The 25,414-nt window shown below is 40.3% G+C and overlaps 1 protein-coding gene across 1 annotated transcript in view; it reads right to left on the minus strand.

Moving 5' to 3' along the window:
• BMPER (BMP binding endothelial regulator) overlaps window positions 1–25,414 on the minus strand; it is a 237,154-nt gene that overhangs the window by 152,496 nt on the left and 59,244 nt on the right. Inside the window, exons 5-6 of the mRNA XM_032286821.1 lie at window positions 25,289–25,379; window positions 20,939–21,021 (exon numbers count right to left, since the gene is read on the minus strand). Of these exons, the coding sequence (XP_032142712.1) occupies window positions 20,939–21,021; window positions 25,289–25,379 (174 nt within the window). The remainder of the gene's footprint in view (window positions 1–20,938; window positions 21,022–25,288; window positions 25,380–25,414) is intronic.

Genomic DNA, 25,414 nt, shown 5'->3' on the forward strand with positions numbered 1-25,414 from the left:
ATACTAAAGGGAATCCTCTAGGCTGAAATAAAAGGACATTAATCAAATAAAGGATACAATTAGAGGTGACTACATAAGCAAATAAAAAAGAGAGTATTTAAGGATTTTTTTCCTACAGGATTTAAAAGAAACTGCATAATGCAAAATTACAAAGCTGTATTAGTGGGTTTATAATACCTAGAGATGTGATTTGGATAACAGTAACAGTAGAAAGGAAGGGAGAAGTAGAAATACGGGAGCAAAGTTTTTCTGTATCATTAAAATTAAATTGGTATAAATCTGAACTGGATTATCTTAAATTAGAATATTAACTGGAATTTCCAGATCAACAACTAAAAAAATAACATTTTCTTTTTGTTTACATATATATGTGTGTGCATATGTGTGTATATGTGTGTGTGTACACACATTTGTACTAGAAATTTATACTAGAATTAAAACAGTATACTAGAAAATTTCTGCTTAACATAAAATAAGATAATAATGAAGGAAATTAGGAAAAATTAGGAACAAAAAATACATAAGACATACAAAACCCAGCAAAACAGCCAATATTAATCCTATCTTATCAAAAATTACATTAAATGGAAATGGATCAAATATTCCAATCAAAAAGCAGAGATTAGCAGAACTGACGTTTTTTAAAGCAGGATAAGATTGTGTACTCTCCATAAGAGACACACTTTAGATTCAAATAAACAAGTGAGTTGAAAGTAAAAGGATAGAAAAAAGATATACTATGCAAAGTACTGAAAGAGAGCAGTAGGGGCTATACTATTATCAAACAAAAAAGTATTTAAGACAAAAATTGTTGCTAGAGACAAAGAAGGACACTACAATAGTAAGAAGCCATCAGGAAGACATAACAATTATAAACATCTATAGTTAAAAGAGGCCTAAAATATATGAAGCAAAAACTGAAAGAATAGAAGAAAGAAACAAAAATAATTTGAGACTTCAATACTCTACTTTCAGTAATGGATAGAACCACTAAGTAGAAAATTAACAAGGAAATGGAAGACTTGAAAAACACTATAAATCAAGTAAATCTAACAGATATAAAGATGCTTCTCATCTTATGATGGGGTTATGTCTCAATATACCAACCAAAAGTTGAAAATCATTAAAAATGCATTTAATACACCTAATCTACCAAACTTCATAGGTTAGCCAGAGACTACCTTAATTACACTAAGAACATTTACATTAGCCAATAATAAAGTATTGAATATCTGTATCTCTCTAGGAGAGAGAGACAGAAACAGAGACAGAGAGACAGAGGGAAAAGAGAGAGAGACAGAAAGAGAGGAACAGAGAAATAAAGACTTTTTACTGAACCATTTAAGATTTCTTTGTAGATATCTTACCCTTAATTAAGAATGTATCTCTTAGGATTAAAGATGTTTTCCTTTTCCTTTACTTTATAACCATAACATAATATCATACTCAGGATATTTAATATTAATGTAGTAATATTATCTAATATACAGCCCACCTTCAAATTTCCCCAACTGTCCTAATAATATCTTTTATAGCGTTTTTTAAATCCAAAATCCAATCTCTTTCATCTATCTTCATCTAAAACCACTGTCCAAATTTTTCTTTTATAACATTGAATGAATGAATAGTTACACTCCTGCACTAAAACATGCCAGAGTTGCAAGAACACTAGAGACTTGGGAAAATTGAGCCACATAGCTCCTTTTTGAACATAATTGGATCACCACTGTTCCTAAACCTCTTTTTCACCTTCTCTTCTCCAGCCTGTACACTCAATATGTGATTATTACGTGATTCATTAGTTTGTTGGAGAAAAGAATTACAGATGAGCCATTTAGTAGATCAGAAAAATGAACACAGATGTTAACCAATTTGTGATAGACAAATATAAAACTCTATCTTGATCATTAGGCTTTGGTTATGGCACTCTCCCCTAGAAGGTTTGATGAGGTCTCCATTTCATTTCTGGCTATGGGGTCCTTTTAAGTTCTGAGGCGGGGTTGAAATCAAAGAGGTATTTAGAAGGAAATTGAGGGCAGGTAAGAAAGAAAAGTCTGGAGGATAAGATGTGCGCTCTATGGCCTCCCTGCCCTCCCTTAAGCCTTGTCATCGCTCCCAAGCCTCAGGTTTATGCAAAATTCAACTCCAGCCTTTCAAACTCATTTGGACTCATTGAACTTGGATTGTGGGAAGTCCAGAAATTGAGCAGCCAACAGGTTGGATATCCTCTTATCTAGATTATAAGCTCTGGACTGTCGGTCCCAGAAGGAAAGACTCTGAGAGAAAAGAGAAACTGATTTCAGGCAAAATATACTTTCTCTGAATGAATCCAGAAGTTGTGGTCAAATTATATCTTCTGTAAATGCTATAACAGTACAAACCAGTAAATAACATAAAGCCTGTTCCACATTAATCAAAATTTGAACATACAAAAATTATTTCCTAATAAAAATAAAGTTTGAGAACAGGTCTTCCTATATTTGTTTTTTTATGGGGAGAACACATCTTTTTAAAGCTTGAAATTGTTGAGTTTAATTCAAAGCTACCTTATCATTTTTTTAAACTAGCTGCAAGATCGTCTTAACGTAGAATTCTAAGTTCTCATTCATCAACTTGCACGTCTTCTGCAGACGAAGCCCACGGTGTCCTCAGTGCCCGGGCAGGTAAAGGGAAGTCAAAAGGAAACCAGTGCCTAGAAACTGCCATTTTGAATTTTGACTCTAAAGCTGTGGACAAAGGTTTGATTTCCTCTCTGGGAACATGTAAGAGAATGGCGCAAGGCACTCCACTGCCAGAAAGAATTACTTCGCATGAAATCTATTTACAGTTATTGCCAACTTTCATTTCAGGGGCTCAGGCAGGTACGAAAGAGATATTGAGAGGTCCTTGCTCACCTCCATACTACAAGTCATGAAATCCTGAGACAGCCTTCCCAACACCCGAGGCTTCTCTCTTGCTGTGGCCTTCAAAATTTCACCTTCTTGGAAGAAAAACAAGTAGGACAAAAGAAAGTTGTTTGGCTTCTAAATTAGACTGGCCTCTCCTCTGATGAGCAGGTTGACCACTGTGCCAGACTCTGTCGTCTGCCAGGCCTTCGGCAGCCGGGGGATCACATCACACGGTTTGGCTACACAAAGCCATGGTTAGGGCTGCTCCCCACACAGATCCCGCCAACGACAACAGCCCCGCTCACCGTTCAGCCTTGACCCTGTGTTCTTGTTCACAACGTTCTCAGGGAGTCTGCTGAAACTGAACAGGAGAGGTTTGTTTGAAGTGTTTGTGGATTCGTAAAGTTAGAGGAGGTAATCCAATCTGCTCCCAGTAAATCTTCAATTTGAGAGTCCCTACGTTTTGAGAATTCATAAGTATTCACTTCCAAAAAAGGAAAAGCATTCAAGAACTCACAAATTTGAATCTGCTCTGGCATTCCCACAAGTCACCATTTAAAACTGAGCAGTACTGGTGTTTGAGGGCAATGACCACACTCCCACTGAAGTCTAACTGACCTGGACACCACAGAAGGGTCCATTAGTGGGTTTTCCAAACCAGAACAAGGATAATGCACAGACAATTTGATTGTGTTTTCCAAACTGAGCAAGGTAACTCCATTTATCTTGGGTAGCAGAATGGAACTCAGAACTTTCCCAAATGTTAATCAACTGTTAGTAAATACTGTGATTGGAATTTTGTGTCTTTAGAAATATCAAATGCTTGGTATTGTTCATTTATTCACTAAACAAATATTTGTTGAGCACCTACAATGTGCTAAGTTCCATTTTAGGTTGTGGAGATATAGCAGTGAACAAAACAATGTCCTGACCGTAATGGAGCTTGTATTCTACCAGGGCAGGGAAAGAAGAGAAAGACAAAAGAAAAAAAAAAAAGCACATCAGAGGGTGATAAACAAGCAATGGGGAAAAAGAAACAAAATCAGTTTAATAGGGAGTATCTGGTGGCAGGGGGATGTAGGAGCAAAGCAGGGTTACCATTTTAATAGAAAAGACCTCACTAAGAAGCTGACATTCAAGCATATCTGGCTTCTTCATTTCCTTCAAGGAGCTGAAGAAGTCACATATGTGGGCCTTCATATAAGAGTCTTTCAGACAGAAAATTCAAATATGAAAGAACTGAGGTGAGAATCTGCCTGGCACATTCAAGAAATAGCAGGCAGCCCAAAGGGTCTGGAAAAAATGGTATACGAGGGTGTATTAGACCATTTTCACACTGCTATAAAGAAATACCCAAGACTGGGTAATTTATAGAGGAAAGAGGTTTAATTGACTCACACTTCTACATGGCTGAGGAGGCCTTAGGAAACCTACAATCATGACAGAAGATGAAGGAGAAGCAAGCACCTTCTTCACAAGGCAGCAGGAGAGAGAAAGCACAAAGGGGGAAACACCAGACACTAGCAAACAATCAGGTCTTGTGAGAACTCACTATCATGAGAATATCATAGGGGAAACTGCATCCATCATCCAATCACCTCCCACTAGGTCCCACCCTCAACACGTGGGGATTACAACTTGGAATACAATTCAAGATGAGATTTGTGTGGGGACACTGAGCTAAAGCTTGTCAGAGGGAGAGTCTTGGAAGATAAGGTTGGGGGTCGAGGGGTATTCTGGCTTTAACTTGGAAAAAGAATTGATGCCATTAGAAAATTTGAAACAGAGGGGGACACGACATTTAAAAAAGATCACTCTGGCTGGTAATTCACTTTCACTTTCACATTCATCCTGGCTCTCCACACAATATCAGTAACTCAGTAGAGAATATCAATATGGGATGTGATGGTATCAAGTGGGAGGGAGGGCGGAGAGTGCTGTTGAGCATGAACATAAGCCCTGCTGCTTCTTTATCCCTCAAGATTAGTTATACTTGCACTGTCCAATATGGTAGCCACTAGCCACATGTGTGATTGAGCATTGGAAATATGGTCAGCCTGAAATAAGAAGTGCTGTGAGAAATATACATTGGAATTTAAAGTCTTAGTGTAAAAATAAAGAGAATGTAAGATATCCCATTAATATTTTTATAATAATTACACATTCAAACAATAATGTTTTAGATATGTGGGGTTAGGTATAGCGTATTATGAAAATTATTCACCTTTTTAAACTTATTTTAATGCAAAATTAATTCAACTTTTTCAAAACTTATACTAATGCAGCTACCAGAAAATTTAAAATTGCATATGTGGCTCACACCATATTTCTACCAGACAGCACAAGATTAGATTACTAGAATGGTGGTAGACCTTCCCATCATAAACAGGTACTAAATGAAGTGCAGTCACTACTTGTGAAGAAAAGAAATGATTCAGACTGCAAACTACTGTCTCCCTATATACAGCCTTCTGTATGAAGGGCAATAATTGTAGACAGCAAGAAGCCATTTGGGAAGTTTCTCCTCAGTAAACCAAACCAGAAAACTTTGGCTTAAAATATTTAGGTTTGATATATAAATGAGTGTCCTAAAGAGTGAATTTAAGCAGGTAACCATCAAAAAGACGACAGCTAAAAACCACTCAGCTATGCAGGAAAAGGAGCTACCTACTAGATGCTGGCTAATAGGCATAGCATGCACTATTCCATGAAATCCTCAAAACCATCTGGGAATCCTTTTACTTAAAAAAAAAAAAAACAGTGGGAGAAGGACTGTCTGGATCTCCAAAGAGCCCTACAGTTTTACTGAAATTGGCTCTTTCATTTCTATAAGAAGCAAGGATCTTAACTTTTTTTGTTTCGCATAAAGCTCTTTATGCATGAAACAGCTTTGTAGGTCCTATTTCCTGCAGCAACCATGTTAGAGATGGAGGAAGAGAACAGAAGGTTCCTGGGTATGATTTGCCAAGAACCAGTACCCCATTTTATAAATGAGGAAAGTGTGGCTTGGAGTTGTATACTTATTTGCTCAAAAAGCAGAGCTGAATGGAATCCTTGTCTGACCAACTCCAGAAACTATGTCCCACCCACCAGGGCACTGTGGCCTCAGTGGGGCCAGATCCCAGGTAGAATATATGGAACTCTTGAGGTGGCCCCTGACTCTGTAAGACTCTGAACATGGGACTCCAACTCACAGAAAGTTCAGGCCTCTTTTGTACAGCATTTGGACAACACCTGGAACGGGGAAGCAACAAGGATTAACACAGAGAAAGAAGCAATACTTTAACATCTGCGCAGGCCTCATGGAACGAACACTGCCAAAAACAGCAGGGGACTCTGTCTCCTTAGAGAACCTCAAAGCGCTTCCAAAAATCATCAATCTTATACGGCCTGGTTTTACACTAATGTGGAGGCATATCATGCTACTGGAATGCCTTTCCATTTCTGAGCTAGGAATAGAAGAGCGTGTAATAAGCACAGAAATATAAGGTTTGCCCATTCAGCAGCATTAGTGATAGAGCCCTGCAACAGGAGGTCTCATCATGACTTTCAATACTGTCCTATTTTATTGTCTTATTGTCTTCTCCTTGCCTTCAGGAGAAACAGGAAATCTTCCTCCACCTCTAATTGTGTTTCTGCAAAAAGAACCCACAAATCCATCTCATGAGTGAAGACTTCATGTCCTTCAAAATGGATGAGAGCCTCTTGCTCTTTATCCTAGATATATATGAGGTACCACACATGTCTTAGTATTTTAGAGAAACTTTATTATGTAAGTCTTTTTAGTGTTTTAACACAATAAGCTAAAGCATGGCCACAATCATAAGTAAAGACTTTTCGCATCATTGAATATAATTTATGATAATATTGACTATTTAAAAATGTACAAGACTGCATTTGTAAAAACTCACAGGTCCCAAAAAGAAGTAAATTTTACCATGTATAAATTCAAAAGTAAATTTTAAGACATACATTTTATTTATTTATTTGAGACAGAGTTTCACTCTTGTTGCCCAGGCTGGAGTGCAGTGGCGCAATCTTGGCTCACTGTAACCTCTGCCTCCAGGGTTCAAGCGATTCTCCTGCCTCAGCCTCCCAAGTAGCTGAAACTACAGGCACGTGCCACCATGCCTGGATAATTTTTGTATTTTTGATAGAGATGGGATTTCACCATGTTAGCCAGGATAGTCTTCATCTCCTGACCTCATGATCTGCCCACCTTGGCCTCCCAAAGTGTTGGGATTACAGGCACGAGCCACCGTGCCTGGCCCGACATATATTTAAAATGTATCAGTGACCTATAAGAAAAAATAATTTCTATTAACTGGTATTTAGAGTCAGACAAATAATTTGCTTCCTGGGAAAGTGAAGGCCCTTTCTGAATTGGGAAATTATAGAATTGTAGAACTGAAAATATTCTAACAAGCCCTTATTTTACCGATGGGGAAACTGAGTCCCAAAGAGGTTAGTGGGAAGGTTCCAGGTCACATAACTAGCCAATAGTAGACACAGGGCAGAACCACAGGTCTCCTTACTCCCAGGACAGTGGCCTTTTGTTCACGACAATCCCCTAATGGCACACAGAATCCATCATCATGCCCTAAAGCTAATCAGAACACTTCAACAGCAAAGGCAAAACTTTTAAAAATACCAAAAACTTCACTGCATTTTTCCTAGACCGAGGTCAAATGATTTTACTAATGATAGAAGTTTGAAATAAACACACAATTTGGTTATAAATGAAATCTTGCTTCAATCTCTGAAAATGTCTGTGTTGGAAAAAAAATTCTCTTACAGTCTGATGTTTTTCTGGGCATATGTTCTGTCCGTTCAGTTAGTGGGCTTAGTTATTAAAGACAGCTGTGTCTATTGTTTATGAATATTATGGATACTGAAAACCTCATAATAAAACTCAAAATTCTTAAGAGTCCCCTCCCTCTCCTGTTCTTGAACTTGACACTGAAAAGAAATGCATTTCCCATCAATGTCAAAAAAGAGTCACTCCTAGCATTTGCCAGTCACATTCATAAACTCAACTGGTGGGGAAAAGACCCCTAAAGTCAACACAGCCCTATAATCCAATATCTGAAAGGATATTAAACACTCATTTCATCAAATGACAGCATGAAAAAATTAAGATATGTATCAGTATGAATAATGTAGTGAGAGTAATTTTTAATATTCATTTTGAAGTTAAAAAGTAACTTTTCTATTATTGAATGTTAGTTCTTAAATTATGACCAAAGGATACTCCTTCGTAATGAGTAACTGCTTTTGTTAATGCTTGACTACATTACAAATTTATATTTAATCAAGCCCAAAATGAAACAGGTACCTCCCTCCTTTTGCCTAAAGAGAATGGCATGGATAAACTATAGTTTTCCTTTTTTATTCATTATGAATATCAAGTGTTTTCTGTTGTTTAATTCTATCAACAGCCAGAGGTTTTAAAAAGTCCTCACGTAGTTTTGTAATTTAACATCTGGAACATAATGTGGTTAATCATAATCACATTGTCTGACTCTGTGTATCATAGAGAACAGAAGAGAGGCACAAGAGAAAAAAAAAGAAAGAAAAGAAGAAAAATGTAGTAGAATTCTGTGATAGACGTGTTTGACACTGGAGCTGACTCCTGGTCACTTATACCTGCCACGGGGGTCCTTACATGGAAGGTGCACCCAGATCGCAGAGGCCATGTCCTCTTCAAAGAGCGAAGTCTGCTCAGTATTTCAATTTGGCTCTTCCAAACCACAGCTCAAGATCTTAGGTGGATTTCAGAAGGATGAGTCACTGCGTATGACTCAGTATAGGCTCAGAGATGGGCTTGAGACAGGAATGTTGGACGGTGCAGAGGAAGTATTCTTCTCCTTGTGTGTTTGTGGTTCAGTATCCTCCAATCTTTAGGGAGGACTGTGGCTCCCTGAGATGCAAACACATCACAGCTCACACACCAAACAAGTGGTACCATTTAAAAATCCATTCTGAGGGAATGGTGGTAATTGAAGCCATTCACAGGCCCACAAAAGCACTGCCACCCTCCAAATCGAACATTTGAATGACATTTAAAAGGTGCCAAAATGTGTAATCAATTCATTCAAAAGATATTTCCTGAATATCTAGTGTGTGCAAAATTCTGGGATAGTTATTTGAGGAAAGACCAAGATAGCAATGAAAATGAGTCATGGTACTTTACTAACACCAGGCTATCGTGCAGAGCGCATGATGGGAAAGGAAGAGGGGAAGCTCAAGTAGGACCAGGGGACAGGGAAGTGGAAGCAGGTGGGGAAGGAGAAGGAACGGAAGGGCACAGGAGGGGAGGGGAGTCAGGAAGCAGAAACGAACAAAGGAGCAGATAAAGCAGCAGGGCCAGACGTGCCAAAATGGTTTTTAAAATGAAGTTATCAGGGTAACAATGGAGAAAAAGATCAGAAAGTTCTGGGAATGTCCTAAAGTACTTTGGATAGTATTTTATTCTATTTGGTTAACCAAAAAAAGGACATTTCTTTTACTTTCATTAATGAATATTTTCATTCTCATCCTCCCACACCACAGAACGTTACATTCTTACACTAGTCCCCTGAGCTCACCCCCGTTCCATCCTCTTCACACAGCTACTCTTAAGTCTCCTTACCAGCATTTTACAATGGTTTTGGTTGGAGGCTCTTCCTTACAGAATTATCATGAACGCTTCATGTAACCATGCTCATTAAAACAATGAATATTTTCCTATTGCCTTCAAGATGGACATCAAGACCCAAGTAGGAAGGTAGAAAATTCTAGATTGTATAACTCATTTTCAAGAACATGGATACTCAAATCATCAGCTGTAAGACTAGTTATTTAGGCAAATATTCGCTCTTTCCTATGTGTAAGACACTGTACTCAAGGTGTAAGGTACATTATGCCTGTCTACTAGGAACTTAAAATCTGAAACACAGAACAACATCCCAAGAAAAGTAAAAAGAGATGGGCAGAGGAGCCCAAATGGAGAACCAGGCTCTGAGAGTATTGGGATACTGGATAGTTCTGTTTCTGAGCTAAGAAGGAAAGCAAGAAGGCTGGGGAGGCGACTGCAGAGCCACGAGTACTAGAGGAAGCATTGTAGAAACTCAAAAGAATGACTCATGTCAGTATGGGAGCAGGTACAAAAGGTCAAAATCTCAAAATGAAGGAGTTAGAGATGGAAAAGAAGAAGCTTAAATAATGAAAAGTCTTGGACTAATTAAATGTGGGAGCTGACAATGCTGACTCACTTTTCTGTTTTTTAATATATTTGGATCAAGATTTGAGGGGTGAAGCTTGGAAGAAGACATGGGATTTTAGCAAACTATGCCATTATCCACCATGCCATATGCATGCTAAGGTCAAACAGTACACAAGGAGTTGTTTCAGTGTTTTTAAACACATCTTAACTTATCTAGCGGAGGATTAAGATTCTTCATACACATATACATTTCATTAAAACTAACTTCAATAAAACTTTAATTTTCTAATTTCTAATTAGAAAAATTAGAAATAAAAACAGACAATTTACAGAAAAAAACACAAATGACTGACAAACATATGAAAAATGTTCAGTTTCAGGAGCCAAATGCCATGAAAACAAGATTCCCACATGGAAAATGGTTAGGTACAGGAAGATATACACCAATATACTTGTTTCAATCCTTGACCCACTAATTATACTTCAATGAACTTAGCCTAGGGAAATAATTTTTTTAAAAAAAGATTAATTTTCAAAGATGTCTGTCATATTATTCATAATAGTGAAAACTGAAAATGTTAATTTTTAATAACAGAAAATGATGAAATATGGTTTTATAGAATGTCATGTAGCTATTAAAAGTATTTTTAATTTTGGCATGAAATGGAGACATATTCATAATGTTAAATGAAAATAACAAGGACATAAAACTGCCTACAGAATTACATGTACATATGGAAGGAAAAAAGTTGGAAGGAAATATATTAAATCATATTAACAGTAGTTATCTTTGAGTTCTATAATTATTTCCATTTCTCAATATATTTAGGCTTTTTAAAATTATCATACAATACATGTGACACAAGAAAGGCTGCATTATGGCTTTATTTGGGGTTTATTTTCACAAGCCAATAGATTGTATTTGGCTGAAAAGAAAAAGTGAATTCCTCTTCATTTTTGAATGCTCAGGGCCTAATATAGTGTGTAACATGGAGTAGACACTCAAATGTTGTTATGCTAACACAGGACTTGCTGGCTGTAGAGAGAAGAGAGCGATACAAAGATGGAAAGATGAATGGACAGATAGTTAGAAAAGTCTTCATCATTTAGTAAAAGTCTGTATCTTTCTTAGGATTTTTAGGGGATAAAATGAACTCGTAATCTGATAGACCTTAGAGAAAATAGAAGGATGAGGAAGAAAATTAAAGGAATGATATTTTCAAGGATATAACAATGTGAGACTTAATCAGTTGAGGTAATTCTTCTACCAACTCTCAATCTTTATTCCAAATTTCACTCAAATCTCTAAACACATCTGCTTCTTAGACAGGTAATAGAAAGTAACTTCAAAAGCAATGACACAATATCTCCTTCCATCTACCAAGAGGATAAATTTATATTCGCAGAACCACTGAAAGCCATGTCTAGGTGAGCCCAGCTCCTCCATAAAATCTTCAAGGAGGGCTGTCAAAATTAATGCTTAAACTTCAGTAGACCATTGCAAGAGAGATATGCGCCCATTGGATAAATACTTATTTTTATCTATCCTTGGGCGCAGAGAAAATGAAGGTGGCTTTGCCCCAGAAACTATCACATTTTCTTTGTGTATGCAAAATTTCTTGGTGAAGAGATGCATTGTATGTCTTAGTTTTCCAGCTTACCTGAGGGTAACAGATATGTGTTCTTCATCCACACTGGTGTTATGGTGGCAAATGCTTAGGCTCAATGCCCAAGGCTGAAATCTGGTATGAGTTTAAGCTTGCTTAGACTTGTGAACTTTAAAGAGAAGAAGTGTAACTTATTCTTCTATTGTGTTGACATTTCTTGCACCAGATTTTTTTTGTTTTGTTTTGTTTTTTTTTTTCTGGACTCTTGTATCACCATTATTTCTCCCTCAAAATGGCTGGTTGTTCTTCACTCCATAGACTCAAATGTCATTTCCCAGTTTCAAATGTCCATCAACAATGATAGATAATATCTCAAAAGTACACTGGTTGGTAAAGGGAGAGGACAGACAGAGAGAAATGACATGTAGCTTTATAATCAGGCAGTTTGGGGCTTCAGTTCTTGCTAGCTTTTTAACTTTTGGCAAGCTATTAAACTTCTCAGAAGCTGGAGCTGTTTTTGTTTTTGTTTTTAACAAAAAAGAAGCTAAGACTACCTAGGTTGCAGGACAATTGTGAAAATTAATATTATATACTATATGTACCTGGCACAGGGTACACATTCAGTAGTAATAACTATTATTATCAATAATTCCTCTGTAAATAAATTATTTGCAGATTTCTTTTCAAACTATGCATTTTCATATAAATGCCCAAATGTCAAAGAAAAAATTTCCTCTCCAACTTTTTTCACTGTTGTGCTCATTATGAAGTCGATGTCTCTCTGTGTCGAAGCATAGCTTTACAGAATATTTCAGCTATAAACAAATTATATAAAGAAATAATCATAAGGAATCTTACAAGCCATTAAAATAAAGACATATATGAGGATTAAAATTTGGGATTTGTCCCAAACACATGTAAGTCCAGGATGAGGTAAAATTTAAAATATAGAACAATTATTCCCAATATTTTTAATATAAAAATATTGAGCCCCCTACTGGTTTCAAGAACTTGCTAAAAGTACACAACTTGCTGAAGGTACAGTCTAGTAACACAGATAACTCAACTATGCTCATGAACTTTTTAAGATTTGATTTGAAGCTCTTGCCTTACTTTTCTCTGCAACTCTAAACTAACATATCATGGCATTTTCCCAGTCCACATCAACCCCTCACACTGAATGACCCCTCTCAAATCAGACCCCCTAAAGCCTCATCCCACCTTTGCCCTCTTTCTTCCAGAAAACTACTAAGGCTCTGTCCAGGTAATGCTCAATGACCATGGTAGGCAATTAATTCAACTTTGCCATATAAACAGGTCATTTTGGGGGTATTTTCAAGCAACTGGAATTTGATATCCCATAACAATAGTTGTGCATTTATGGAATCACCCTGATGACAACGGCATTACAATAAATCTTCCAATAGAAGCCTTGGCTGACAGGTAAACCACAACTATTCAGATTCATTCTAACATAAAACACCAAGATTCACAACCTCTTTGTCCAGTCACAAAACAAGCAGAATACCAGCTACTTTTCTAAGCAAGTTGAAGGCCCCTCCTAGTGGCCAAGTGCTATCCAGCCCTTTAAGAGAACACCTTTTTTTCCAATTAACCGTTCAAAATCAAGACCTTTTTGTCCTCAGGGTGATGGTACATCCATAGTGTGAAATGGAACACTGCAGCAATTACACCAATATTTCAAACTAGTTTTCAAAACTCCTCTGGGGCTTTTTGGCCCACACTAGTTAGTTAAACTGCCCACATTGATCTAATTTGCTCAATAATTGCTCAATTCTCCAATTTATTGCCCAGATGTAGCCAAATTTCTCCCTGTGGACAGGGAAGATATAATGACAGCTTATAACTAAAATGCATCAAATTGCACACACTATTGCAAGTAAGGCAGAGGCCATGAGAGAGGGTTCAGGCATCGAGGGTCCCAAGTCCCCATGTCAGAGGAGAAACAGCATAGTTGGGAATCCGTAACTTGGAGTGCTGTGGCACCATGTGACCACAGAAATGATGAGGACTCTCTTTGCTTCCTATTACAGAGAACTGCAATCTGAGCTGGAGACACTGGAGGAGGAGGAGGAGGTCAGACATGCCTTCCATATACTTCATTCAGGGCAAGGCCAACTCTGTGCATAGTGGCTTCTACTCTTTTAAAAGCTCTGCCACAGTGAGTGGCTCTGATCGTTGGTGACTGCTTCCTGTCACCACAGCTTCCTGCCACCAGAACTTGTGGGAACCTTTAAGGCTTAGGAACACTTTTCAAACAAGACATCTCCAGGGAAGTCATACGCATTCCATATCAAGCAATTTATCATAAGCACTACAGCAGCTGAAATGAATCCCTCTTCCTTTCTGAGCTCATCCACGATGACGTGCATCTCTCTATTCTCTGCTGAATTGGTAAAGACTAAATGTTTGGGGTGTGTGGGGGAAGTAGGAGCGAGAGAAGAGAAGCAGAGGGGAAAAGAGGAAAATAAAAATCAGCATTCATTTGTTCATGAATTCAGCAAATTATTATGTACACTCGTTATGTGCCAAGCACGGAAGATACAAAGTCACCATTTTACCCAAATGGATGGAGTTAAATAAAACCATCAAAAACAAAAATATCTAATTACAAATCATTTTGGATGTTTGGAGAGTAAAGTATGGGGTGCTATAAAAGAGTTTCCCAACAGGAAGTGATCTGGTCTTGGGAATCAGAACAAGCTTCCCTAAAGAAGGAGTGTTTGGGCTTTACAATGCCGGATGAGTGAGCGGAAGCTCCCTAGGTGTAGGGACGATGGGAAGGAGGAGAAATGGGAGGAAAAGGTAAAAACAGCCTAGGTAATGGCCATGAGATATGAGACCAGTGCTTCTGAAACTTTATTTGGCAAATGAACCCTCTGGGGATCGGGTTGAACGGCAGATTTCAATTCAGTGGGCCTGAAAGAAGGACAGAGATGCTGCATTTCTAATGAGCTCACAGGTGAGGCTCATGTTGCTGGTGGGACTCTTCCCTTTGTGTAGCAAGGATGGAGAGGTTCTGTCTGAAGGCCAGAGTGGCCAGAGCAGAGAAGACGAGCATGAGGGACAGTGATGAGGCCAAAGAGGTTGATGGAGGCTGGACCCCGCCTGGCTGCTCAGAACATCTTCAGGGATCCAGTCTAAGAGACAGGGAAGCCACGAAGATCTCCATTTTCTTTGTTTACTTCAAATAACCTTCCTTGGAGTTTCATTTTCCCTGGGAGACAGCACTTTGCAATATCTAAAGTGTAAGTGAGAGCAAAGGTGTTTATGGACTTCAGGGCTTCTAAGAGCCAATAAAGCACAGCTCTTTCATCACAGACAGCCCATTAACAACCCATGTTTATTGGTAAAAATCCTCTGAACTTAATACGCCTTTGTCAGCAAAAGTAATTGATCTTGGCCAGTTAATTTGGCTGGTTTTACAGACAGAGGACTTGCTGCTCTTTTAAGAGTATCCTACCACTCTGTGGGCTATACTCCCTCCTGCAAGCAAATTTCCAAGAACACTGAGCCCCTCGGGTTCTTAAAATACTTTGGTAAAAAAATACAAACATCACTCATTGGCACCTTGGTCTTTAGTCTTGCAACATTGAAGACAGGTTTTACAGAAATGTCTGTACAAACTTCCACCATCCTGTTTCCTGAAAAGTTGACTAAACAAAAGCACACAAAGCTATCTGCTGTACAGTGAAGCAGGTAGGAAGCCAAGGTGCACTTTAACACTCAGTATACTTTATAAACTGTTCTTTGCTTCAGCATTAGGAAAGAATCCTCTTTCCATTTTAAAATGAATATAGTGCTTATTCACACTGCACACATCCCATAAAGAATGTACTCTAGTATGAGTCAGACCGCTATACGTAACAGCTAACGGGACTCAAGCTGTCACTCCTCTGATGAGTATCAGGACTCTGGAGAAGTGATTCTCTGTAGTGGGTAAACAGGGGTGATGCAGTTTCACAAGTGATAAGAAAGCACCGCATTTTCTAAGTGAGTCATGATGATATTCACACCTAAAAATGTTAGGTCTGCTTCTGGAATGGATAAGAGCAAAAGGTTGTGAAATCCTCTCCAGATAATCCTCAAACTTTATCATGTTCTCAACTGTCTGGAATGCCACAGAGATAGCCCAGCTGAAACCAGGATGTACAATCATGTGTGAGGCATTTGTTTCATTATCTTAGGAATCCATCACAATAAGATGAATGTCTTTCTGGTGGTCTGCCTCTCTGTCACCACATCACAAAAACATCAGTAGACAGATTTTCACAAATTCAGAGAGTGTAACTAAGTGAGTTGTACCTCAAATATAAGCCACATGGCACATATAAGCCATTTGGGAGTGGGGACACCATGAAGAGTTTGCAGTTCATGCATTGGAGCTGGATGATATCCCTGAGGGATGTTTCACACACACAACTCCATAGGGCATGTCCCCAAGGCAAACAGTAAGCTAGTGATAAGGGGATATCTAACCAGAGTTACTCTCCCCAGGCAAGAATTGGCTGGCCCACTTGGAAGGGCAGAAGTCACAGGACAGAAGAGAAAACATTACTCTTTCTTAGTGTACTACATCAAAAAGACAGCAATAGAAAAAAAGAAGGGTGCTAACATTGCTGAGTGCCTGCCAGTGGTGCTAAGCACAGAGGAGGGAGGGAAAGACAGGAGGGAAGCTATAACAAGTGAAAGCCATGGAGCCTCAGGTATACAACAGAGAAAACAGTTGCTTCTCCTTGGGAAAATCAGGGGCTCAGGGAGTTGCAGTGGGGTGGTGATAACAGATTGGAAAAGCCAAGCATTCACCAGGTGAGCAAGCAGAAGAAAGGAGTTACAGAAGGGTAGCAGCATGAGCAAAGGAGTGGAGGCAAAAGACTAATACTTGGGAAAAAGCTAGTGGTTTAGTATTTCAAATATGCATGTATGCATATGCATCTGCACATATATACAAATATTCACAAATAAATGTATAGATGTTTATGTGCATATATACGAACACATATGCACTGTGTTCTGACTCTCTTGCTGCCCTAACCACATCCTCTCATCCTTACCATTTGGGTGTGCGCACACGCTCACACTTCTAACTGCCAGTACAGTTAGTCCATGATGATACTTCGACTTAAGCAATATGCATTCAGTAGAATATGTACCCATACAACTACTCTGCTTTTCACTTTAAGTACAGTTTTCAATAAATTTAATGAGCTATTCAGTACTTCATTACAAAATAGGCTTCATGTTAGATGATTTTGTCCAACTGTATCTAATATAAATGTTCTGAGCATGCTGAAGGCAGACTAGGCTAAGCTTCAGTAAGTTAGGTGTGTTAAATGCATTTTTAACCTAAGATATCTTCAACTTGTGATGCATTTACCAGAACATAACTCCACCATAAGTTGAGAAATATCTGTTTTTGTGTTTCTGCCTCTTGCTGCTAAAGGGCACTTTGCCACTTGAGGGACAGTTGGAAATGCTACCCAATCAAGACCCTCTGGGAGCAGCCCTCAACCAAAGCCTGGTTGGAGTTGGTGTGTGGGTATTTCAGCTCTCTCACTCCTCCAGTGAAAACGTTCTGAGGCATGAATTTTACACTGCTTTCCAGACTTTCCCCAGGAAGACTCAGCTCTGGTCACACACAACGGTAGCTCGTTTGGTGTCAAAGTCTATTTGCATTCTTATATCAAAATATCTGAGAGTGGGTAACTTATAAAGAACAGGAATTTTTTTCTCACAGTTCCGAACACCAGGAAGCCCAAGATGAAGGTGCTGGTAGGTTTTGTGTCTGGCGAGGGCTGCTCTCTCTCCTTCCAAGATGGTATCTTGTTGCTGCCACCTCTGAAGAGGAGGAACACTGCATCCTTACATGGCGGGAGTGACAGAAGGACAAGAGAAATGAACTTCCTCCTTGAGCCCTTATATAAGGACACTTGGCCATTCATGAGAGCAGAGACCTCATGGCTGAATCACCCCGTAAATGTCTCACCTCTTAATACCACCATAATGAGGATTAAGTTTCAACCCATGAATTTTGGGGACCATTCAGACCACAGCACTTGGTGACATCCCTCAACTGGCTGCTTCTTCACCCTTGTCTGCCCTCCACACTCTTCTGCCAGAGTCTTCTGTGTCTCCCAAATAAACCACTTACATGTATATACTTGTCTCAAGGTCTGTTTCTGGGCATCCAATCTTAGACATGGAAATGTGTGTGTTTATATTTGTATTTATAGGCACACTTTTATATATTTATATATGTGTGTATAGATACATGCAATTATAGATATAGAGATATACATACAAATATATAGTCACATGAATACTATACACATGCTTAAATAATGTTTATATTTCTCTACATATACATCTTTCTATTTTTACCAAAGCACAACAGGTTATTATATGCAGTCCTCATTTGTACAAGGAGGCAGCCTAACATTCTCAACACCCCTCTGGTAGCCTCCTCAGTGGGGCATTTGACCTTGCACAGGTCCTGTCTAAAGCCCTTCTCCAGCTTTGCCCTCTCACACAGCAAGCCACCCGCACACACCTCACACGCCAAAGCTTCCAAGCCGGCTGTCACGGCAACACTGGGAAACTCCATGCCTCCTCGTTACAGAGCCAGGCCATACATTCAGAATATTCCATTCCAAAGTGAAGATCTCCACAGTTACCACCCTCAAGAGAGGGCCATTTGCTGCCAAGACATTATTATTATTATTATTTTAGTGTACTCCATCAAAAGATAGCAAAAATGAAAGAATATCAGAAACCAGATTATTTTACTAACAAGCTACCAAAAAGCAAGATTACATCTCAAATGTTTGTGTTCATAAAAGAAAAACTGCTCTTATGACACTCCCCATACCAAAGCTGACACACAAATGTCCTATCTTCAAGCAAGAACTCCATTGTCTCTCCCATTTATTCTATTAATCTAAAGACCGGCATCAGGAACATAATCAGTCATTAGTTGCCCTTTGAGTGCTGACGGTGGCACTGCAGAAAACTAGAAAGAATACAGGAATACAGGAAATGAAAATATAAGGATATGAGAAAGGAATAGACTCTAGGTCTGGGAAGAACTCACTAGGGAGGAAAACTTGGTGTTTCATTCATCACGCACTGTGTTTAAAAACATATGAATCAGAATGCCTGCAGTACATTTAGGCTTGTGACCCCTGTACATATTAGCTCTAAGCTCATTTCCAGTTTCAGCACTGGATAACTCTGGCTGGCTGTCACTGGTACAGCTGCAGGAACTTTCCATCCTCCTTACCACCTTCTAAATTTCCTCTCCAAGGAGGCTCGGCTGCCTGACCTTGGCACACCTTTACCGGGAAAGACAATTCATTCAGGTACACATTTACAATTTCCTATTGAAATATGCCTTGATTTTCCTCAATCTACTCCCAAAAGCATGAGATTAATTTTAAAAACTATTGGGAAACTTTATAGCCTCTAGTATGGAAGAAATAAAATCGAGAAATGGGTAATATTTAATGGCAAATAGAAATCATTTACATAAAAAATTAAAGCTATTTAGGCCGGGCTCACACAGTGGCTCACACCTGTAATTCCAGCAGTTTGGGAGGCCGAGGCAGGTGGATCCCTTGAGGTCAGGAGTTCAAGACCAGCCTGGTCAATACAGTGAAACCCCATCTCTACTAAAAATACAAAAATGAGCCAGGCATGGTGGCTTAAGCCTGTAATCCCACATACTCAGAAGGCTGAGGCAAGAGAATTGCTTGAACCTGGGAGGCAGAGGTTGTAGTGAGCTGAGATTGTGCCACCGCACTCCAGCCTGGGAGACAGAGTGAGGCTCCATCTTATAAAAATTAAAAAAAAAAAATACAGCTATTTAGTCATAATTAGCAGGAGAGGAACAACATGGAAGTTAAACTGGAATATGCAAGTTCATGCTCATTTTCATTAGTACATTACTTTTGTGTTTTTTATATATTATCATATACATGATGTATATTACATATGTTTCATATCTAGATATATAGAGATACACATATATAGTCTTCCTCCCTCCGTTCCTTTTTTTTCCTCCTTCTCCCCCATATAAAAACCATCATACTTGGTCATATTTCCTCTAATCTATATTCTCTAGCTTGGGTGTATTTGTGCTGCAGGAAGGAGGAAAGATTTTTGAAAACACATGTAGAGAAATGACAAATGCTGTGATTTATGCTGATCCACATATGATTCTGCTTTGGTGAAATTAGGATGCTATAGTTCCTCATGTACTTTCCTTTTAATATTCTGAGAGACATACTGAGTCACAAGTGACTTGGAAAATGTATGTTCTTTATTATAACATATTAAAAGCTTAAAACATAGATGGTTGTACTAACTCCCTACTGTAAATAACTTGTAGCAGCTGATTAAGACTAGATTCCCTGTCACTATCACCACCACTGATTTCACCCTAAATTTAACATATATTAATTTAAAAGATCCCCTCAAAGTTGTAGCATGTGCCAAGTTCTTTTTATATCTAAGCATGCAGAGAGATTATTAGTATATGGATTAGAATTCAGCAATGCTTAGAAAGACAAGCCTGTGACTTTGTCGCACTGATTCTTCTTCTGCCCTGAACCCCCAATATCAAGAGATTTCCTCCTACCCACTCTGCAACCTGTAAATGATCAGTTCTCAGACCAGGTTCCCTCCCCTCAGGATGCACGGAAGCAAGCTGTGTTTGTTCCCATTGCTTCTTGTTTGGCTGCGCTAAAGAACCAAGCAGCTGTCTCAGCAAGAAGCCCCTCAGCCCCTGAGGAACAGAAAATCCATGCTTTCCCCCGAAAAAGGAGGTACATGGAGGAAAATCAGCCTCTCTTCCTCATGCTTCAGAGCAGAGGTTCTCAATTGGGAATGAGTTTGCCCTCCATGGGGCATTGGGTGGTCTGCAGACATTGTGGGCGGTAGAGCTGGAGGGTTTTACTGACATCTTGTGGGTGGAGCCAGGCGACCTTGCTAAACATACTCCAATGCACAGGACAGGCTCATGAGGAAGAATTCCCCAGCCCGGAATGTTAGCAGCACCGAGCCAGGTGGATGAGCTTTTCCCTGGGCCCCACATCAGGAGAGAATGACTATTCCCCAAAGAGGAGACAAGGGAGAGGCTGCAGAGACTGGGGGTGCTTTTGGCGAGTGTAAGCAACGCTTAGCCCAAAGGACACCCTGGGAACATCCATAGCAGGACTTACAGTGCAGGAACACTTGGTACATTTGCTTCCTTCCAGGTAAAATTCCTCTCCTTCTTGATACTGAACACCCTCAAACACACACCCTGGAAAACAGAGAAGAGTTTAGAATTAGGGCAGTAGCCATTGTCGTTCAGCCTGACACGATCCTTCTATCCACAGCTCATCCATCACCCACCTACACGCAGCCAAGTGTCCTCTTCAACCAGCGGACAAGACTGCGAATTTGTGACAAGAAAAAACAGAGGCAAAGGATGGGCATGGGACCCAGAACGCCAAAGATGCTGGAAAACAAATAAGACAGTGGAACCCAGGTCAGCCCAAGGGGGAGCAGTGCCCATAGAGAGCCCTGCAGCGGGTCCTGGAGCTGCATGGTGACCATGCTGCACACTGCCAGAAGGACCAAACCCAGAGGGGCCAGAGAAGGCACATGGAAGGCCAAGGGAGAGAAGTCAACCATGAGCTCAGAGCAGATGATACCAGGGTCCCCACTCGATTAGAATGGCACAGCCTCTACCGGGTCCTAGGTACCCCAGTCTCACGCCATATCCCCAGCAATCCGACACAGTAGGGACTTGCATCATTCTTTTCACAGATAAGGAAAACATGGCTCAGTAAGGGGAAAGTAAGTCACCCAGCTGGCAGATGGCAGAGCTGGAATTCAAAATCAGTTCTGACCCATCTGCTGCACTGTTCAGAGGGCCAGGTAAAAAGGCAAGAAGGGGCATAGGTAGGACACAAGGTATCACACAGGTTTGCAGCCCCGCCCTCTCTGTTAAAGAGACTGTGGCCCTCTCCAACTCTGCGCTAATTATAGGATCAAAACCCAGGAGATGTTCCCTTTTCAGAAAGACGCCCAGGACACTGCCAAATTCCAAAGAGAGGTTATAAATGGCATGATGCACAAGCCAGACAGGAACCCCATGTCACACAGGCCATGGGACAATGATGAGTTAACAGCAAAGCCATTTTCCTAAGGACTGACCTCACAAGGTACTAGACCAGGACAGCTGAGGTCACTTTCTCCATGGAAGACAGTGCTGGGAGCAGAGCTAGCAGTGGGCAAAACTTAGCCAAAGCAGGGTCTCGTGAAAGACTGTTCCACGCCCCTGAGAATGAATGTTCAAGGCCTGCCAGCTAAAGCCAACTGCAGAACTCACCAAACTCTTGGAGCAGCTGGTTCCTGACAAAGAAGAATGGGCATTACGCCTACCTGATCTGGCCACTGACCTTATTCATCTTAAAGCTAGATACATAGCCCTTTGTTAAATGGAAGACAGGCAGACAAGTGCTACTGAGCCTGAAGTTGCATCACCAAGTGAAACTGCAGTTTAAAAAATACCCCAGGCATAAGATCTCTATACTATTGGCAAGCAGAGTTAGCAATCAACCAGCTCCTTGCTATTCTTCATGATGCCACAAGGCTTGGTAAGTGTGGGGCCCTCCTAGTGGCTATATCTCACCACTGTTACTATGGCAGATGCCTGGTCATCTCTCTTTAAGGTGCACTTCCAACAAGGCAGGCTTAATCTTTCATACATGTTTGCACCATGAATTTTGTCATACAGATTGCCAGATTAACTACAACAATCTACCCTTGACAACTTAAAGGAATTTTAAGTGAAAATTCTATGCAAACTGTTTCCATCACAACCCCACCATTCCTGAGCAGAGCTCGGTGAAAAGGAAGGAGCAGTCCACTAAGAATGCCCTAAAATCTGCATGTTTGTCATTACACAGAATACCATTCCCTGATCAATGCCAGTCTTTCTGAATGACCAAAGAGAATACCCAAGGCTTCTCTTGACTCTCTATATCTAGATTTACCTGAAGCCTCCCTCACAAGACAAAGGATAATGCCTTGTGGATACAGTTCCTTCTGGATCTTCCAATTTGCAATCCAAAGATTGGCCTTTGGAATTAAGGAGAGGGAATGAAATTGATTCATGACCCCATAACTGAGGACACAGAGCCTGCCCAGGTGTCAGGGGACTGGTGGGTAGCAGTGGCATGCCAATTCTTAAAGATTTGCCTACCAGGGCACCTGCACCTAAGCTTCTCAATTCTCACGGTGTATGTGGGCATGGGAGGTAGTGCCCTTTGGTGGCCAGAAAAGAGGAGGGGCCAGACCCTGACCCCACCTTTGGCCCTTACTCACTCATGGACCTCAGGCAGGCACTTATTCTCAGTGGGCCTAATTTATTCTTGTATAACCAGAGGATGGTTGTAAGGACTTATCACTGCAATGTGAGCAGTCATGGAGTTCAGCATTTTACTTCCTAGAAACTCAACCAAAAAAAGAGTGGAAGAAGCAACGGCTCAAACATGATAACTTCAGCTGCTGAAATACATCACTCTGCTGTTTGTGTATCCACAGTTTCAAAGGCAGTCTGAAAATATGACTATCTCCTAAGTGAGGAGAATGTTCTATAGGGTAAGAGGTCTTGAGCTTTAAGTGTTCATTGCATTATTGTTGGTCCATTAAGGGTCTCATGGTTATGAGTAGGGGGGCGCTGTGAGTTAGTTCTGTCTCAATAAAGCAACAGTCTACTCAACACAACTGAATTCATATTTAGGAGCTATAATTATTTTTATTTTATTTTTTCTTTTCTTTTCTTTTTTTTTTTTTTTGATAGGCAGTCTCGCTTTTGTCCCCAGGCTGGAATGCAGTGGCTCCATCTCAGTTCACTGCAACCTCCACCTTCCAGGTTCAAGCAATTCTTCTGCCTCAGCCTCCCCAGTAGCTGGAATTACAGGCATGCGCCACCATACCCAGCTAATTTTTGTATTTTTAGTAGAGATGGGGTCTCACCACGTTGGCCAGGATGGTCTCGATCTCTTGATCTCGTGATCCACCTGCCTCGGCCTCCCAAAGCGCTGGGATTACAGGCATGAGCCACTGTGCCCAGCCAATATTTTTTAAACTATATGGTATATAAAATATTCTCTGTTATCAATGTCAGGGTTGGCTGTGTACAGAAATTATCTGGGAGATTTGGGACTCCAGAGTTCCTCAGAGATTCTGATGGAATTGGTTTGGGATGCAGTATGAGCATCAAGATTGATTTTTTTTTTTTTTTTTTTTTAGGATTTCCAGGTGATTCTAGACTGTAGCCTGGACAACTACTCATCTCATTTAATAAAGATCCTGTAGATATTTAAGGATATGGTTAGGCAATACAAACCTTTCAGCACATTCAGAGGGAAAAGTACTCAAGCAAACTCTGCTTGATAGATAGAAAACAACTGGATGATGGAAAAAAATGGTTTTACTTTCAACCAGTTTTTGGCTTTCACGTAAGCTCATGAAGAATACAAGCTTTACAGAAATCCCAGAGTGAAAAAGAAGCTGAATAAAGACGGCCTGGGGAGCTGAGGAGGGTTAGCCATAAGTGGAAACTTGCTGTCCTTGTCATTCAAGGGTGAGAAAAGGCTGAACTCTGAAAGGGACCATGCCTTTGAGACTGTGTGGAGGAAAAGTGGCAGGTGCCTGAGAATGGAGCAGAAGCTCATCTCTGCAGAGCTCCGGTGGTGCCTTAGCCACTTCACAGGAAGTTTCCAAGAGCAGTAAGGCCCTTTGGAGATTAACCTCAAAAGCAGAGCAGTAGTTGTTATCACCACCCTTGAGGAAAAGCACTCAGAGAAAAAAAAAAAAAAAGAAACAACCCCAAAACGCAGAACACCTGTCAGAGACTATTGGCCAGTGGCTTAAGAGATCAGAAAAAATCTCTCACCTAAAAATCCCCAGGCTTGTATGTAAGGGCAGGAAAAGATGCAGGAGGTCTTTGTAAGCCTGTTCAGAAAAGTAAAAGGAAACGTTCCAGCCACTGCAAAAGAAAGATCCTTTCGCTGTCAGCTAGGAAGCAGGGCCCTCTATAAAAGACAAGAGGGTCCACCTTGTTGAACCACACGGAAAACTGAGACCAGGAAAACCCTAAGCTAAATTCACTTTGGGACACAGCTCTCAGTTTTCAGAAAACATCTGGTTGCCTCATCACCACGGTGAGCTCTGGCCATGGTTTTGCAATATGAAGCAGTAAAAAGACATTTCTGGAAGCCAGAGAAAGCCACAGCCTTTTCTTCCAAAATAAGCATTACCTGTGGCCCTGTGGAGTGGAAAGCAGGCCCCGGAGCCTGGAGAACCCCCATGCCAGGACCTCCAGCACATCGCATTCATGCTGGGCATGCCAAGGAGGCCAAGCGGATATTTCTATGCAAAGGAGCTCGCTCTCTAAACCCATTATGTACACAGATGTAAAGTAAGGAAAATTTCCAACAAGAGGGGTTGGGAGATTCAGGCATTCCCGAGAGAACACACACGGATTTCCAGCCTTGCCTCCCTGAGAACGTTACCTGGACACGTGGGGCAGCACATTCCCAGATGCTCCAAAGGGTTTTGACAATGTACCACACAGCGTACCTCAGACTCTGTGACAACGCCCTCCTGAAACACAGAACACCACAAGCAACGTTAGCCCG

Source organism: Sapajus apella, unplaced genomic scaffold (genome assembly GCF_009761245.1).
Source record: "Sapajus apella isolate SASKATOON/1434 unplaced genomic scaffold, GSC_monkey_1.0 scaffold19, whole genome shotgun sequence".
NCBI lineage: Eukaryota > Metazoa > Chordata > Mammalia > Primates > Cebidae > Sapajus > Sapajus apella.